The following is an 18987-nucleotide window of genomic DNA, read 5'->3' as shown; positions in this document are numbered from 1 at the left end:
GTAATCAATTCCATAAACTCGTTGGAAGGCTTTTCATCTGTATCATAAGGATATGTCTGTTGATTTTGTTGTTGTTTGAGAGAGACAACAAAATAGGATATTAGAAAGTTAGAAAGGTGAAGAGCTTAGGAAGGATTACAAATGAAATTGTCTTTTTTTATTTCAGTCTAAAATGTTTCAGTTCATGTGTTCTCTCATTATTTTGCATGCTTCTGGTTGTTTCAAAAGCTTTTAGGGAAGACTCTTCAGCAATAATGTGTCAAGCAGTTTTTCAGGAAGGAGATGGTTTATAGATTTGTTTGTATATTAGGTGAGTTCTACACTGCTAAAACACTCATAATTTAAAAAATCCTAGCGGGATGGTGTTGCGTTTGCCTGTGTTGTGGGGAGAGAACACGCTCTGAAAAGCAGGCCGAGTTGTAATTTGGTCTGAGCCATCCCAAAGTATTGTCAAAATCACTATGGGAAAATATAAGTAATATTTCTTTAATCTCTCCTACATTCCTGCCTTGCTTTAGTTGATATATTAAATTAGTCACTTTTTCTGTGTGATTGTGGTAAATATGGAAAGATTTAACAGGAGCTAGTTAAATCAGTAAGTCATTTTGAATTTTTTTTTTGTGTACCTGTTAGTTAAGTGATTAATTGTGGTATGTGAAATTCTGGGATGCTCCTCCTTTACAGAAGAATAGCCAGATTTCAGATAGTACTTTTTTCATATTATTGTCTCCTTTCCTTGTCTCTGTCCCCTAAATACACCCATTGTTTCCATGTTCCCCTGGTGTGACCTGGTGCCTGCCTCACTCTTGAGGTTTTCCGGGACCTGAAGGTGATAGCTTTGCGCTGTGGTGCTTTGTGTGATGTTAAGATAAGGGCTAGGATGGCAGAAAAGCTGACTGCAAAGTATCAGTACTGAAAGGGAGAGCTGGGCCAGGAACTGCCTGCAGGCTGAATCTCCCTCATTTAAGCTGTTGTTGGTTTTGTTTCAGGGGCTTTGATTTTTCATCTTATTTTCCCAAACACAGAAGTAGTAACATGCTTTTAGAAAACAAAGCAAGCGAACAACATCATCTGAAAATTATTGTCCAAATGAACAAACCTGGTTTCCAGAGTTGTTTTCCCTAAATCCTGTTTTAAAGCCTCCCCCAAAAGCCTTTCTTGAGAAGTGCTGAGGATACATAATTCTTACTGATTTCAGCACTAGTTGTTTGTGCTAGCCATCTCTGAAAATAGGTTACTTCTGTTTAACAGAATAAAAAGAGAGCTTGCCGTGCAATTTAGACATCCCCATTGACATTTTGTCTTTCCTTGTGGCAAAGGAAAAAATCAGGGCTTCCTGAATGACATGAAATCACTGAAACAATAGTTTCAGGAACATTTCTCCAGATAAAACAAGTGCCTGGGGCTGCCGTGCTCCCAGCAAGCCATGTGTGCAGCCAGGTGGAGAAGTAGTTGATGTGAACATCTTAAAGGTCAAATCTACAAAAGGAAGCAGTTTTCCAGCTGTACTGAAATGGCTCCTATAGAAAGGTGAAAATGGAAAAATACAAAGCCAATCCCACAAAAACAGAGTTCTCTGGAAGAAATGTACAGAGGCATTGCTATAGAGAGTCAGAGCAGCAGACTGTCTACACTGGGATCCCATCCCATATGTCAAAAGGCAAATTTCGTGCCCATTCTAAGCTTCAACCCTTAGGGATTTATGACTTGAGGCTGTTCTGGTGCATACTGGGATGCTTTAGGAATGAGTCTGATGCTGCTTCAGTTTTTCTGGTGGTGGCAACTCTCCCTACTGCATGGCCACAAACTTTCACAAAACTTAGCAAATTCTTGAGTATTCCTCTAGCTGTTAAAATGTGGCTGAAGCTGGGCAATGAGATTTAGAGGTGGGAAGAGATGAGTGTGAGTATCTGTGTGTTCGTACATACAGACAAGTGGCATGAACACGTAAGCTGCATTTCTGGAAGAAGCCAATGTGAAAACACTGTGCTTTCATGGTGGATATTTTCATTATATTGTGAATTCATCTTTTAAAGGTCCTGCTATGATCTTAGCCTCAAGCAGCGTCTTGTGCGAGTGAGTTTCCTTGGTTAACGTTTATTCTTGCAGAGAGAAAAAAGTCTATTCGCCCTTTCAGGTTTTGTGCTTCTGAACTGCCTCACAGTCTTTTTCATTGCATGATGCTCACGGCCTTGTGTGATTCACCATTGCTTATTTTTCATATCTACTGCTATCTTGTTACTTAAATACAGCTTATTGTGCTCACTTAGAGTATTTATAACGTCTTGATGTATAACCAGTTGGTGCATGCCGAGTTAGGCTTTCCGCTTCTCTAGATCACCCTTATTACAGCCAGCTGAGGGGAGGTGACCCCCGAGGGCCCTTCCCCAGGTTAAGGTGGATGCACCCAGATATGCACACGTAGCCTTGGCTGAAGGACCTGCGCTCAGTCACCCACCGTACTTCCAGAGAGTGTTCCCAGTTGCCAAAATGGTCTTCTGTAGGTGAAGACTTCTGAGTGTGCTGACTGCTGAGAGGAGGGGGTGAGTGAAGCTGGTGTTGGAAGTGCCCCCTTCCCATCTTCTCTTGTGTCACACGTGGGAGGGAGAGCGGGCCCCAGCGGGGGTCCCTGGCCTTTGTTGCCTGTGGCTTGGTACACGGTGCGTGGCGCACCTGGTGGCATGTCACCCTGCTCTTGGGTCTGTGCTGGGAGTTGTGTCCAGCCAGCTGTCCTTGGCACTGTCTCCTCACTGTGTATTTCCTTTCTATATTTTCTCCTTGCTGAAAGTTTCCATCCAGGTACCTGGCTCCTTTTCTCCTTGGCTTCCCTCTTCATACTAGAGAATATTTATATTACCCATTACACCCTGTCCTCACGCCTTGCTCATCTCAGAGATCAATAAGGTCATTTATGAGTGATCAGAGGCAAAGGTGTGACAGACATCCAGAGGCAAAGAAAGCTACATTTCTACAGTAAATTTATTCACTGTGTGCATCAAGCTCTGTCTTCCATCTGTCAGTCCAGTTTGCCTTGCAGGGAGAACTGCACCCATTGCAGGAATATTATGTGATTGAGGGAAACCTGCAGTTGTAGGTATACGTTCCAGTTGCATTCAGCGAATGCTTTCAGACAAATGCTGATGTATTCAGGAAGTGTAAACACTTTGTATCCCTTTAAATAATTTCTGCAGCAGTCTGGCTTTTGGTAAAGATGCTGGCAGAAGACTGGTAGGAAAGAGGAATATATTAAAATCCTTGCCGTCAAATTGCAATGCAGAGCTATGAATTTATCACTTAATGTGCTCTGTCCTAAACTGGGCAGCTCTTCTAAAAATTTAACAAGTCAGCGGAAGTATAGGCTGCATCCCACATAATGAAGAGATTCCTCTGCCAGCAAACTTCAAGCGCTCCAGGCCTACTCAGTGCCTGTGCCCTGTGAGTATGAACTCAGGGTGAGGGCAGGGCCCTGACTCTTCCGTAGAAATCATACCCAGGAAGGGTATGTACATGTTTGTTGGGAGGGTGTGTGTATATATGGATGCTTATTTGAAGAAAAACTGATCTTGGGCTTTGCAGCTGTATCATTCTGCAAAATTAATCAATGCTGCACAGTACACTGTTCAACACTGGCGTTTTGCATATTTATCCAGACTTCTTGTTTTGATTATGTAGTCCTATGATAATTTTGCTGTTTTTTACACAGTGGGATGGAATTGATTATTATTCCTCGTGCATTTTAAAAAATTCTGATAGTTCACTTTTGACTAATGGTCACTTTGTAATTTATTTGGGGATTACTTTCCCTGCTGCTCAAAGAATGACTGCTGTATTGTTGTTATTTTTTTTTTTGGTGAGTCTAAGAGAAAAAAAGCCTTAGCTAATTGTTGTTTCTAATTCTTTTTTGAATGTTAAATATATTATATAAGCAATCAAAACTCAGGATTTCATGTAAATTTTTTCTGTAATTTTTATGGTAACATCTGAAGCCTTTGTTGTCATTATTTCCAGCTGGCTGAGAAAGATATGCCAAATTGTGTGCATTTAACATTTCAAATCCTCTTCTTCCTCTGAGATGTAGGCTATCACTGAGAAGCTATGACATTAAATGATTCAGCTAAGGTGTGAGAATGTGAAATGTGTTTATGCGTACCTTCAGCTGCACTGTCATGTTATTAAAAGCTAAATTTCTGCTGCAGGAGCAATTATTTATCAGCAATTATTTTCTATCTATTTTCAAGGTGTGACAGGAATTCAGACTCTGTACATGAAGATCAAGTGGCCAGCTGCAGCTCCAGGTATGCTATTGCAAATTTTGTCTGAAATCCATTGGCAACAAGTAAAGCTGTCAGAGGACTTCTGTTAAACCATTAGAAAGAAGCCTTTATTGTCAAAAGAATGTAGAATTTGTGAGGTATTGCCTGCTATAGCTATTACTGTTTCTGGGAAGTGCATGTTAGTATTATATATATGTAAACAATAGGAGGATTAAATGTCATTTTATAAGAAAATATGTTATGGTCTGTGTTTTTAACTCCAAATCATATTACTTTCATTCAGATGGAGCTCTGAAACTAATATATTGTGTTTTACTGTACAGCAGCTGGTACAAAGCAGTAGTAAGTGGAGTTTTGTAACTGCAAGGATATGCACATTGAAGAATCTCTGTGAAAAAAATGAAGCTGACAAACGAAGTTTCACCTGCACACTAGATAATAGTCAGGGATTGCAGAGCAATAGTACCAGTCTGCTCATCCTGCCAGCTAAGTAGGCAGTCTCGCATCCTGCATTTGGGTTGTTCCCAATAGAAGGCATTAGAGAGGTTTAAGGTGGGATTGGATGAATGTGGATAAGGCTAACAAAGTCTCCTTAGGATAGGTTGCACCTTGTACACTAGGCAACGATTGAAAACCTCTGTTCAAGATTCAGTGGTTATCAGAGCATACATGAACAACAGCATCTGATTAAACCAGCGGATATGGTGTTATAAAGGGGAACCTTTCTCCAAACCGGTAGCAGGTGATGCTCATCCCCTCCACCCAAACATCCCTCCGATTGTTCAAACCCTGCTTCCTGTGCTCTTCCTTGCTCTGTACAAAAGCCCTCAGAAAGATGGCGAAAGGCTGTCAGAAGGGAAGTGTGACTATAGGGAGGAATTACTCTGCGTGAAAACATTTCTGTGAGATTATAAACTACTGTAAAGCATTGGACAGGGAGAGGCCTGCTGCATGAAAAAGACAGTTCCAGGTTTTATTTGGGGAATATGAAATGTAGAGCTGAGGCCAAAGAGTGCTTCTAAAACTAGTCTCATTTAAATGTCTCCACAAATAAATATGTAATAATACTAACAGTAGTTTAGCTTGTGATTTCTCAATAAGCACTAGCCTCTTAGAATCATTTTACTAATATATGCAATGTTTGTTTGGTATGTAGGCAACATACATTTAACATTAAAATTAAAACACCATGAATAGCTGAGATCTTGTTGGTGTTCTTCATAATGTTTTGACAGCTGTCTGAAGTCCTGTCTGATGCATTTCATTTTTGTTTTTCTTACAGAGATGATGATAACAAAGAAAATTATCTGGACAACACTGCTGTCTTAGGAGAAAGGCAGCTGCCTTTGCAAGACAACCAGCAGCATAAAGAGCAGGCAGTAACTGACTATGCTCTAAAGCCTGACATGGGCAACTTAAAGCTAAGAAAGCCTAAGCCCTTGGCAAAGCTAGAAAATGGAAAAAGCCATGAGGAAAGTCAGGTAAAAACTGAACTTACCAAGAGTGGGTTTATGGCACAGTGTCTGAGCAAGCACACCTTTTGAAATAAGAAGTGGGGCTCTCTGCTAATCCATGATGTGGTTATAACCCCACAATAATCTACCCCAGTTTTCAGGGACCTGGAGTCCTGGAACCCTCCTGTAATGCCAAGTAATTTCTTTGAGGCACGGAATTGTAGGGAGGGCTGTCTTGCGACTGTTGTCAGAAGTAAGTGGAGAGCGTATCTGAAGATACACAAATCTCTCTCTTCAGATTTCCTGTGACTACATGATAAGGTTTTTCTGTTTTATATGACTGAAGATGTCTTGTACTGGTATTTTGGCTGCCTGTGGAAAGCTTTGGTATATCCCCTTTGTCTTACTTCTGTTTTTCTCATCTTTAAGTAATATTTTTTTTTCCAAAAGTCTCTGCAGAGACTAGTACCAGCGCTCTGCCCACAGGCTTCCTTGAGTTGAGCTGAGGGGAGCAGAACTGTAACTTTCCTAAAGGCTATTTAGAAGACTAGAAATGAAGAAGCTTCTGCTGCTGACAGTGCAGGTACCTACATAGGCTCTAGGCTTACCATGCCCCCAGCACCTGCAGGAAGTGCCTCTGTTCTCCCCCAGTGCTTTCCAAGTCGAATCCCGTGGGCAATGTCAGGGATAGAGCTCTTGTCCAGGTTTAACTCAGCTAGAAATATTCTCTTAACTAGGACTGTTAATGTTCACTTTGGCAGATAGGCAGCCTGTACTAGGGAAGAGGCCCGTGAAATGTCTGTATTTCATCTTTTATGTGTAATGTATTTGCCTTTTGTATTTTCTGTTTCTCCTCTCTTCTTGTTGGTGGATAGAAATTTGCAGAGTGCTTTCTGAAGTGCTTTGAACCATTCATAGGCCAGGAGTGATTTTGGTCCAATTTTTCAAATTTAGAATGGGAATTCATTATTTTGGATGGCATGTGTTACCTTCAAAACCAGGAATGTCTTTTTGTATCATGGAACAAAACCCAAAGGCAAATAGCATCCTAGTGGTATTATCACAGTCTCTTTTAGGATATCAACAGTAGCTCTTGCCCTAATCTTTTTGCATGCTTTTCCTGGAGTTTATTCCTAAGATGAAGTAATAACTTCTTTTTTATTTTTTTTTTTGGTAACTGTATTGCGTTACTAGGACGTACTGTGTAGGCTGCAGGTAGGTGAGGTGTGTGTGTTTACTGGCAGATAAAAAAAAAGATTGGAAATTTTTCCCTATGAAGAGCAAGTGGAGGCAAATCAGGAAGAGGAGTCATGAGAAAGTCATAAAAACGGCAAGATCTGTCTCACAGATAATCTCTTGCTCTTTCAGCTGCCTCTGAGTCTTCTGTCTGCCCTCTCCCTGTGTACATCATGTCTGTATCTCTCACTCAATGAGAGCTAATATAGCACAGATTTGCTGCTCCATGGTATTTTATGTGGCCTGAAGGGGTTAAATGAAAATGTTGATATTGTTTCATGGGAAACTTTTTGAGCATATAATTAGACTCCATAAAATAGTACTGCAACTCGGATATGCAGTCTCTGGAAGGAAAAACAGTGTCAGGCAGATAATTTTCATATGACTCAAAGGCTTGAATTAGGAAAACCAAAAGTGGTCCTGTGCCCTCCTCCACCTCCCAGTTGCTCCCATCTCTGTCGTATTGGAAGAGGTCACGTGTAGGCACTGTTTTATCCCACCTTTGATTTGCTGGGACTACTTGAGAGAGAAGAACTAATGGAGAGCTTTGAATGCAATATAAAACCAAAACACAAAGCAAACATCTTGTCATAACAGCAACTCTGCAAATTCACTGAGGAAATTGTATCCTAGTACTGTGAAAGACTTTTCAATGAGTATCCTATATCTATACTGAGCTCAGTGGTGTTTGCAGTGCAGGAAAGTGTTTACCCCTTGGAATAGTTTACACAAGGAAGCTATTCAGGAGAAGGCATCTACCAAGCCCCACATATGACATAGCCTTCATTCTCCTCAGTAGGGGTGTGCACACTCCTTGATCCTGAGTGCTTGCTTTGCTACATCTTCAGCTACCTGGAAAGCTTTCGTTCTTGAAGAAGTGAGCACTTGGCTCATGGCTTTGTTTAAGGTGCTTGTGAAAAACTAGACTGCTTGCAGAAGTGCTCTGTAAAGTGTTTGTGTGTGAGGCATTCTCGTTGAGATCCTTGGTGTGTTGTGACCTTCAAAAAACTACTGCAGCTGTCTGTGTTAGCAGACCTAATCATAAGCTGGTTGCATCCTCGAGTACTGTGCCGCACCTCGAGTACTGTGTTCAGTTTTGGGCCCCTCGCTACAAGAAGGACATCGAGGTGCTTGAGCGAGTCCAGAGAAGGGCGACGAGGCTGGTGAGGGGCCTGGAGAACAAGTCCTACGAGGAGCGGCTGAGGGAGCTGGGCTTGTTCAGCCTGGAGAAGAGGAGGCTCAGGGGCGACCTTATCGCTCTCTATAGGTACCTCAAGGGAGGCTGTAGCGAGGTGGGGGTTGGCCTGTTCTCCCACGTGCCTGGTGACAGGACGAGGGGGAATGGGTTTAAGTTGAGCCAGGGGAGTTTTAGGCTAGATGTTAGGAAGAACTTCTTCACTGAAAGGGTTGTGGGGCACTGGAACAGGCTGCCCAGGGAAGTGGTGGAGTCACCATCCTTGGAAGTCTTCAAAAGACGTTTAGATGTAGAGCTTAGGGATATGGTTTAGTGGAGGGCTGTTAGCGTTAGGTTGGAGGTTGGACTCGATGACCTTGAGGTCTCTTCCAACCTAGAAAATTCTGTGATTCTGTGATTCTGTGATTCTGCATCTGCTTCTCTCCATTTTGAAGCTGAAAGTGAGGTGCTGCTGTGTTTTTTTCTAGTAGCTCTTGGTTTTGTGTATATGGCAGGCTGTTGTTACCTGGGGAAGTGGGACAGACTGATGCTTTGAAGCACTGTGCAACTGCATATACCTTCCTTTTGGGAAACAGCTTGCCACCAAGCCATTCAGTGAGATAAATGATGTACTTAAAAGCAGCTGATGTCAAGCTGACAAACAGCAGTAACTGAGTACAAGCATTGTAAAAGAAAAGTATGATGCGCTGCAAATGGTGATTAAACTGTTCATCCTCATTTTCTTGTGTTTATCGATACTGTACTTTTTCAGCAGTCTCACTTCCCCAGCCTGAGTTCTCTGTGGCATAAAAAAGAGACTGTGACAATATTGCAGTGGCAGTGTCTCTTTTAAAGATGTTGCTCAGATAAGTCAAGAATGCTTGCTACTCACAACTACGTGTTATAAGCCTGCGAGCTGTATTTTTAGAAACTCGTCCCTTTAAAATTGGAACAGGCTTTTGGTAAATAAGTTTGCTGCATGTGTTGGAAGGATTAAAGTCTGTTTGGATGGAAACGATTTTGTATGCCTTTCTGCTAGCGAGAATCCAGGGGATTTCCACTGTAGAAAGGTCACTGAGAGGGAGCAGGTCTCTGCTCGAGTAGGGGAAAGATGGCCATCTTGGGGATTCTGAGCTTCATGAGGCTCGGAAGTGTGTGTGGCTGCTGAAGTGTGATATCTGTACCTCTGATTTTTATCACACAAGATTTTTACTACACAAGTGTAGTACTGTGGTCATGTAGTATATGTGGTCGTGTCTTGATGCAGAAAAGGTTATTGCATTTCCAGTGATGATTAACAGGACCAAGTCTAATAAAAGTGCAGTACCGAATGACATCAGTTGACAAAAACATCAACTGATAAAAACTTACTACAGTGAAGCTGTTTCTTGGATATTGCATCTGGTAGTTTCTTTGGAGGCAGAAACTGGGTGTGGAGGTTGGAGCTGGGCATGGGGGCATCTGTAACTTTTCCAAAGTATGGGACCAGGGGCAGGCTGCTGGAATGTGGCTATAACTTTGTATTCCAGCTACTTGGGTTCACCATTTCCCTGGTTTCATGAGCTCTGTTTAGTAATTCTGCAATATTTATCTCTAGAAAATCAAATTGGTTAGGATTTTTGGGGCTTCAAGAGATAAGGAAGCATATGCTTAGAAAATAGTTCAGGGGTTCAGTGTAAGAACAGATGGTGAGGAATAGAAAGTCTGCTCTGCTTGCCTAATCCTTTCTTTGGTTACTCTGTGTTAATACACATTCATGAAAATAGATTATTAAATTAATTCATCCTCTGAATCCTCATTGATATTGTGATATTTTTATATGATGACACTAAACATACTAGATATTGGGTATAACGAGGTAAATTCAGTTTTTAAGTCGTATTATTAAGGTAAATGACTATTAAAATGAAATGGTGGCTTAACAATAGATACCCAGAGATGGGAATTCTGACAACTGCTGTGTGAAATTTTGTATTTTGGGTATAAACTTAAGTTATCAACCTATATTAATTTCAGAGGACTTCCAGTATTAAAGTTGTGGTTTAAAATACACAGAAAAAAAATAAAATAAAATCAGAGCCAATGTTAAGACAGTAGCCACACGATCATATGAACATCTCAGGTTCCACTTTGTTTTTTACATATACTCTGTTTATGTTCAAATTATACCCCCTGTCATGGGTTAAATCTGTTCCATTCACTGCTCACTGTCCATTAAACACATCTGCTTCTTGTCTTGTGTGGACTGGTGTTTTCAGGAGGTGTAGGAGGCACTTCTGCTCAGGACTTTAGTCCTGGCTATTCTCTGCATTGACACAGCACCATGAGGTATACCAGAGCTCTGGGCCCACGTGCTGATAAAGTATTCCCAGGGGCAGGAATCACGGTCAGGAATTTGCATTTGAAGAGATCTAAAAGTGTTTGTGTGTTGGATAGGGCATATTAAGGTTGCAAGGCACTTTTTGAGGTTCAAGAGCAGATAAGCTGCTGTGTAAACACAGCACAAGTTTGTACATCTGTACCGTAATTCAGATGCTGTGACAGAGGTTTATGATATGCTGTGATTGGAGGAAAACATTTTAAAAAAAATTAGCTTCTGAAACAGAAACTGATTTATCTCAACATGTGTATGATGGTAGTTTTTGGCTGACATAGTAAAGAATTTCTTCCTTATATCTAATCTAAATCTACCCATTTTTAGTTTAAAACCATTACTCCTTGTCCTATCAAAATAAATAAAGTAAAATGGAAGACAGCTCTATACTGTTTGTTGCCTCTGACACAGCAGAAAAGGATTTTGTTGCTCTAAAGAAACAGTCATCCCATCAAGGGTGATTCTCTAGGGTTTTTCTATAACATCCTAACAACTTACAAACAAAACAAGCAAACAACCAAAACCCACCACCACCACAATAATAATAATTAAAAACAAAACAAACAAACAAAAAAAAACCACCCCATGTATTATGGTCCTCAACTTTCTCTTTCACCTAGCAGAAAGCATCTTGAATTGTCATTTTCTCTGTGCTGATAGTGGAGAGCGGAACTTGTTGCAAGAGAGGCTTCTGCTGAAGCAAGTTTACCACTTACCAAATGCAGGTTTGGTTTAGCACTTTTACCTGGACTGGCTTTTTGGAACTGAATGATTTAAACAGTCCAACACTGAGAAGATTTCAGCCTCAAGATAAAATTGGTAAACTTGTTTTGATCATTTACATAGTACCCAAAGTTTAATTTTTGCCTGTATTAGCAGCTGTTGTCGTCAACTTGAATTTAAGCACATCTAAGCACAAATATTTACACCTCTGTGAATGCATTACAGGCATATTTTTACAGATCTCATACACCAAGTAGAAATTAATATTCCCTTATTCAACAAGTATCCTGGTACTTTATAAGAGGACTTAGATTAAAATAAATTGTAAGAGTATAGTTAAAATATCATCATAAAAAGGAAGTAAAATACCAATGATTGGACTTGTTACTTATTTATTTTTTACCAGTTTTTTTACAAGTTCCTTTAGTCCTTCCACATTAATTTTGAGAAGCAAGCACTGAATATTTCTCCAGAGAGAAGATCATTTAGGCAACTTTCTTGAATTTTATAACTGTTAGTAGAGTTTGCAATTTTATAAAATAATAATTTACTTCTGTTTAAATAGTGTATCTCTAAGCAAGATTCATTCATAATCTGTAAAAACAGAACAGGCTAAGAAGGACGTGAAAAACATCCATGTTTTTTTGTAGATGCAGAATGACTTCAGCACTCCAAATTCCCATGCAAGCAGTCCTATCCAATCTTCTGACTTTCAAGCTTGCATCTAAGCTTTGAGACTGGAGCAAGCTCAGGAACATTGTTTTACCAGGGGAAGTGAGTGCGTTGTTTTGCAAAACACATTGCATTTTAATTTTGTAAATGAGTAGAATAAATCATTGGCTGATAAAAGCTAATAAAGTAAAAAAAAATCTTTGATTTGAAAAAACGTTCATTGACTTACGCCTTTGCAATGCAAGGGAAATATTATAACCTATTTTATAGGTAAGGAAATTAAGACATGCTAAATAAATAGTCACAGCCATACAACTGGTTTCTGAAAGCTTGAAGTCAAGTGTATTCCTTTCTAATTCCTAGTTCTGGCCTTGACTTGTTGCATAAATTGCCTTTTCTATTTCCTTTTTTATTTCCTTTTTGGCTAGATGTCTGATTATTTATTTATTTATTTATTTTATTTTGCTCACTGATTTTCACTCCTCTGCAGAAATACTCTCTTCATTAAGCTATGAATATGCTGGGGAAGGGAAAGAGCAATAGGAACAAGAAGCTGGGTAAACTTTACAAATTGTATTTAAGTGAACTGAATTTGCTTTTGTCAGCCAAAATTTTTCTGATTATGCCCAAGCAAAGAAATATTACTGACATGTGAATAAATAATTTCAATTTAAATGTAAATTTATAAATAAGCAAAAAATATTGAACTCTGTGTGCAGCACCTCTTAGCTCAGATGCTGACATATGTTATCTAACTAATAAATAGCAAAAGGGTTACAGTAGCTTCTTGTCTGCTTTGGTTTCAAAAAGCATTTTACAGTGAATGACGCTTCTTTGTTTAAAACCTTTTCTACTCTGTGTTTTCCAATTGTTTGCACATTGTTACCAAAAAATAACAATGAACCACAAATCAGCATCCAGTCCCATGAAGCTCTTTCTTCCTTAAAGCAAAATATTCAGCTGAGTTTGATCAGTACTGACAGGACATTGAACATTTTTGTTGTTTTCTGCAGGAGCTGGAGAGCTCATTGCCAGGCCTCTCAGACAGGCAGGAGAAGGAAGGATCCTCAGCTAATGACTATGCACAGAACGTGTCTTTCAGATGCCAGGAAGAAGTCGTGAGGTTTCAACCAAGGTAAGCTTTGGGATAAGACAGTGCATTCCATTTCTGATTAATTCTAGGAAAGGCTAATTTATTTGTTGCCTTTCGTATAAAATATTCAGACTCCTGGCTCCCAATTGGCAGTTGTATTCTGTATTTATGTGCCTAGAACTGTTTGGAGAAAATGAAAGGGATGAAGATAAGAATGCAAATTTTTATCTTTCTTTAAACCCCTTCAATTTCAAACAGGAAAAACATCCTCAGATCAGAAATTTCAGTTCCTGTGTGCCAATGCCAAGTTTCAAAAATAGCTCAATACCCACCCCCCCTGACTTACCTCAGTCTTTCTCAGAGCTGTATTCCCACTGAGAAATGGGAAGCCACACACTTGATTTTAGCATGGGTATGTATACATTTACATATTGTTTACACCCTGAGCACCGTGGAACTGTGTTTGTTTCAATGCTGTGAAGGGTATGGAGGGATGGGGGGGACATTTAGGTCAAGAGTTAGCTGGCTCTTGTTTACAGGCAACCCAGAGATCATGAAGTAACCTACCTCTGGTAACTACTGGGAGTCAGAATTCCACTCCCAATCCTTCACAGCTCTGCAAAAGGCTGGCAGTGGGGCTTCACCTCACCCAGCTGACCCGACCTACCAGCAAAGGCATGTCCCAAGGATAAGATTTAGCTCTTACTGATGGGCTTGGACTGTGTAAATAAGGTCATGCTCTTCAGAGTCATCAGTTTTCAGGGTACTGCTTTACAGATTTCCCATGGTCAGGTGCTGGATCAGCCCTGCTTTGCTGTGCACATTGAGTTTCAGGCAGGTGAGCCAGGACTCTCTGATCTCTGTTCTCTGCCTGAAGGTGTATGACAGCCTTGGTGCTCTGAGTGCTTCCACTGCAGCGTGACAGAGGCTCTGGCTCTCTTTGGAGGGGACTTGAGCAGCAGCTGTACGCCCTGGGGATGATCAGTGGGTCAGGACACAGCCAGTGGACACACACAGCTCATTGCCTCCAAGGCCTGTCTCAAGTTGGTGCTAGCTCAGTTCTAACAGTTGCCATCCAATGGTATTTTGGTGCTTTATGTGAAAGGAGCTGCTTGCCTTCATGACAGCCTTTAGTAGGCAATATTGTAAATGATTTTAATTTGTGCTCTCAAAGGAAACTTTAGCAGAATGACCAAGCATTTAATTAGCTTTCAGAAAGAACTATATTCACTCTCCAATGCTTGTATCTGCAATTGAGACACTGCAAATCCTGCATATCAGAAAGTGTTTCTAATTACCCCTAGCCTAGGAAACCTGCCTTCTACATCTCTGGTATTCTTTACTCTAGGAAAAAATCACATGGATTACTTGTCGAGAGGAGAACAGTGAGTTTGGTACCAGAGAGTTAGACCTGCCCAACGCTCGTCTGGTAGCATCTGTGTTAGGATAGATAAGGAAGTAACACGACTGGTAACAGAAACATAACGAAAGAAAGATGGACTTTAAACATAAAAGCCATAGTGTGCCTGAATTAAACAGCAACCACAGCAAAGTTACCCAGTGCACTTCAACTGTTTGGCCTTTTCAGTTTGCCCGTATGAAACTGTTGTTTGCTGTGCTATTTACTTCTGTTTCACACCTGGGTAGTTACTTAGGAAGCTGGCTATCCACAAGTGCTAAGTTTGTTAAATAGTGGCACCTGGATTTAGCATGGTGAGAGCTGTGAAAGCTTAGTGAGCACATCTCAGTTCTGGCCATGTCTTAGTTTCATTATTAAAACAAAATGGAGTTGACTTTGAGCATGGAGTGAACACATTAACTCATGGTCCCTGGCCTCCCACACACATTGCATTCACTTCATCTGTCTTTACTTTCCCACCACCCAGCTAGGGCAGAGGACTTTAAATTGCTTATGCTGAGGTTAACACTTTCAGTTTCAGGGTCACTCTGTCTGGTGACTCCTCTTAAGAGTCACCGGCAGCTTCCCTCATCTCTTTGCCAGCAATAGGCTTTGATTGGGCCAGAGAGTCATTATGTGCCCATGTCTCAGCTTGTGCAGGTCACTGGCTGCTGTGTCAGGATCCCAGAACTGGCTTGTGCAATGGGCTGTAAAACACAGCTGCCAAGCTACGATGTCTTGCCTTGTTTTCTTCCTTCTCTGCTCTGGAACATGGCAAAGGTTAGGTATTGAGGCTTGGGAGCAGACAACGGTCATAGTTAGATTTCGATGGAATGCATCTGCTAGCCCTGCAAAACTTGAGTTTCTCTATCTGCTAGTTGAGTTTTGCTAGGTTACTGGTAAAAGTGAAAGTTCTTTGGAATGTTGCAGCTTCCTAGGATACATAACTCACAGACCAGAAGCTTTCTGGTCTTTTGGAGAAGAGGAGATGACCACACTACTGCAGGGGTGCCACTGGTCAGGCTCTTCTGTCTGTCTGATGTGTATGGGGAGGATAGGAGAGGAAGGATTTATTTCTGTCTCAGACTGAGGTGGATTATTTCTAGTAAGCTTTGTTGTTCCTTCGATAATATAATTTCTTCAGATTGCTATAGCTCTGTAATTAGTCTCATTGGAGTTTAAAATCTAAATACATCTGAACTGTATGGAGTTTTTGAAATCTCTTCTAGTCAGTGCAAAGCCAGGTCAGTTTTAATTTGACTAGATATGGATAAAAACTGCTGAGACACAAGAAACTTTTGGGCACAGTCCCCATTTAGCAGAGCAATCTAAATTCAGGGTGACATAACACAGGAATTTCATAAACAGATACGCGACAGAAGAGCAGAATTCGCAATGTAAGAGAAACATTTCATAGAAACAGGGCACAAGTGCATGCGTAGATTGTTTGGGTGGAGGGGTTAGTTGTTGGTTGGGTGCTTTCATTTTATAATGACTCACAACCACTGAAACAGTAAAGGAAAAGTTAGTGGGATTTGAGAGAAATAGGAGAATGTTCTTGGTGAAGAGATTTAAGGATAACTAGTGCATTTGAAACAGAAGAATGAGGGGATATTGTCTTGTCCTTGGCTAAGCTGTATTTGCCCTGTGAATCAAGGTTTTTAACTTTGAGGTGTCTATCATGCATAATTTTATGAAAATCAGCATCAATTTAGAATACGAAATGCCATTTGTGTAGATGGAAACCTTTACATTTTATTAAAAGAACATGAATTTCTAATACTGTTGCCACTGATTACATTGAATACTGCTCTAGTCGTTGTGTGCAGTTGGGTTTGGATAAGAGTGTAATATAATCTGCACCTCTGGGAGGTAAAAATTATATGCAAGCCCCAGGAACAAATGGTGCAATAAAGAGAATTTATTTATTTATTTATTTTTAACAAAGAACAGGAAAGCATGGATGATTTTGCATGATTGCAAAAAGCTGCTCTTACTGATTGCCTTCTTAAAGTCAATCAGCAAAACTGATCTGGATTGCAGAGCTGTGCCTGCAGTTTACCTGAGTGGAGGATGGTGTTTGCTTCAGATACTTCTTGTTACACAGACAGGGGGCTGAAGCATGGGACTCCTGGGCAGTGGGAATATCAGTGTTTCAGAGAAGTTCATGTTCAAGTCAGTGGGGGAACTACATTTTTTTTCCTGACAAAGAAAAAATTTCCCCTCCTTCCTATTCCCCAAACAAAAGAGAAACGAAGCAGTTTCATTCAGTAGCACCCAGCTTGTCCCTGGGTTGGACTGCAATTTCTGCAGAGGTTTCAGGATAGCTGCTGTTGTCAGACCTACGGCTCTTCTCCAGGAAACCTGGGAATGCTGAGAGCCCTGGGCTTCCCTGGATCTGGGGCTCAGCCAGAACCTCCCAGGATGTCTGTGCTCCCCCATGGGAGGCTGGGCTCTAGCAAGGCTTTCAGTAACAAAGTTTTTAAGGCAAGTAGCTTTTGAGTGCAGTTCAGGTGGTGACTGATATCTTCCATGCTTCCAACAGATACATCTCAGAGATGTGTCAGAAAGAGCAGGGAAGATGCAGAATTGCTGATGTCCCCATACCATGTTGCGGAGCCTCATGGGTGAGGCAGAGCTGGGGAGGCTTCATTCTCATGCAGGTGGCCAGGCAAGCTGGGAGAAAACCTGGCCAGATTCTCTCCGATCTGGCGAAAATTCATCACGACCAGTCTATGTCTGTGCTTACCTCTGTGTCAGCAAATCTTGATTTGCTGATGAAACACTGTTTTGCCGGGAAATGATGGATCAGTTCCTAAAAGCAGTTTCTCCAGGAGTATTGATATTAAAATATTGGTGTATAAGGTGCCAATGGTACTTCTTGTATCAAGAAATGGAAAATCCACGAGCAAACTCCTGGGTTGCCATCCACTTTAAAAAAAAATAAAAAAAGGCGGCAGTAGTGATGGTGGGATGACAAAGGGGAAAAAGAAAAAAGCATATTACTGTAGCCCAAATAAGGACTGTGGCTGGTGAGTATGAGAGGCACTCATGATAAGAAAAGCAGATAATGGTGGTCCACAGCCAGCCTTTAGCTACTGCAGCTTGAGACAGACACTGCTCCGCTGGCTCTCTGGATGTCTGCTTGCTACAGCATTCGGGGACTGCTGATAGAGTAGCGTAGGATGTGTCCAAGCAGTCTTGTGCCCTTAAAGATGTTTTATTGAGAGTCCACATTTTATGTTAATCCAAAAGCCTGTTGTGGTTCTGCTTTGCTTTTTAAGGATTCGTAAGCCAGTTTTTTAAGCATTTACTTGCAGCTCTGTATGAGGTGGTATGTTTGAATTTTATAGTGCTTTTTGCCATTTGGGGGTCTCAGCAATGATGTTTCCATTTCCCTGATGCTGAGGTGTGTTGGTTCTGGGGTCTGCCATTCTGTGAACCCTTGTTATATAACCTCTGGATAGGCTGAGTCAGTCCCCTGACGTGGTACAGAGACTACACTTTCTGAGCTGTTCCCCTGGCAGACCATCCTCACAGTGGGCAGGGTAAAACTGATAGACAGACTGGAGATGAGGAAGGAATATGGGTCCAGGACAGACTGAAAGTGAATCTGGAAAAAAGGTTTCAATCCACAGCACAGAGTAGAGTTTGCTTTCAAGGAGTTGTCACTAATGGCACCTCTAATGCATTACTTGGCCCAAGACGCTGAGCGCACGAGGCACCGTGGTGTGTAAATGTCTCCAGAGAATGGTGTTAGAGTAATCCAGGGTTACACAGGTTTAAACGTACAGGAATCTAGTCCTAATCCGAGGTAGAACTGGGAGGAGCGTAAAGGCTGGAGATGGCAAGATTACAGAATGTAATGCTCCTTTCTGGTTTTAATCTGGGAAATAAGAATCAAATTTGCTTAGGTTATGTTTAAACATTTTCCCTAGTTTTTAAAATTGTGTTTTTATTTGAATTTTATATGGGTTTAGAAGTGGCATCATGCATAATTCAATACTTTACATGTTTTGGTCTGTTTTTTTTTTTAAACAGCTCACTGCTCATGCAAATTCGTCCTCTCCTTGAAGTCTGTTAGGAGCTCTGTTATGATAATTAACATTTAGATTTTTTTTTATGTCCACAAGCTTCAAATGTACATGTTATTGGATTGAATCTTTGTCGTCTGTGCCATAGCAGAACACAATAATTCTGCCAAAGCCAGAGCTGCCAGACTGCAGGAAGGGTGAGAGATCAGGCTTTTTATATTTTGTAAAGAATTATGTTAAACATATTTGAATAGTAGCTATAGAGAGAATTACATTTTCATTATTTTATGTGACGTCAATAATACAAAATAAGGGTTGTCTGCAATTATTCAAAATTTCAGCTGCAGTTCAAAATAATTTTAATGTTCTCAGTACAGATGGAAAATTAGGGCTTCTTACTGCTGCTTTTGAAGTTAATGGATAATTTGTGATTGACTTTTAATGAGAGTAAGATCCAACCCTTAGTTATTAAATTGTAAGCCCTTTGTTGCCTGGTGACAATCAGATAACCTGCGTTTGCCTAGCAGAGCGGTTAATCTCGGTGAAAACAAAGA

The 18987-nt window shown here is 40.8% G+C and overlaps 1 protein-coding gene across 4 annotated transcripts in view; it reads left to right on the top strand.

Moving 5' to 3' along the window:
- Positions 1–18987, top strand: part of FAM13C (family with sequence similarity 13 member C) — a 130715-nt gene that overhangs the window by 80763 nt on the left and 30965 nt on the right. For all 4 annotated transcript variants that reach the window (XM_084526150.1, XM_084526151.1, XM_084526153.1 and 1 more), the window contains 3 exons: positions 4239–4295; positions 5557–5755; positions 12921–13042. In XM_084526150.1, coding sequence (XP_084382276.1) covers positions 4239–4295; positions 5557–5755; positions 12921–13042 — 378 coding nt within the window. The remainder of the gene's footprint in view (positions 1–4238; positions 4296–5556; positions 5756–12920; positions 13043–18987) is intronic.

This window comes from Aythya ferina, assembly GCF_964211825.1.
Source record: "Aythya ferina genome assembly, chromosome: 7".
NCBI classification, from domain to species: domain Eukaryota; kingdom Metazoa; phylum Chordata; class Aves; order Anseriformes; family Anatidae; genus Aythya; species Aythya ferina.
The sequence above is the reverse complement of the archived record's forward strand: the minus strand, read 5'-3'. Positions and strand labels throughout refer to the sequence as shown.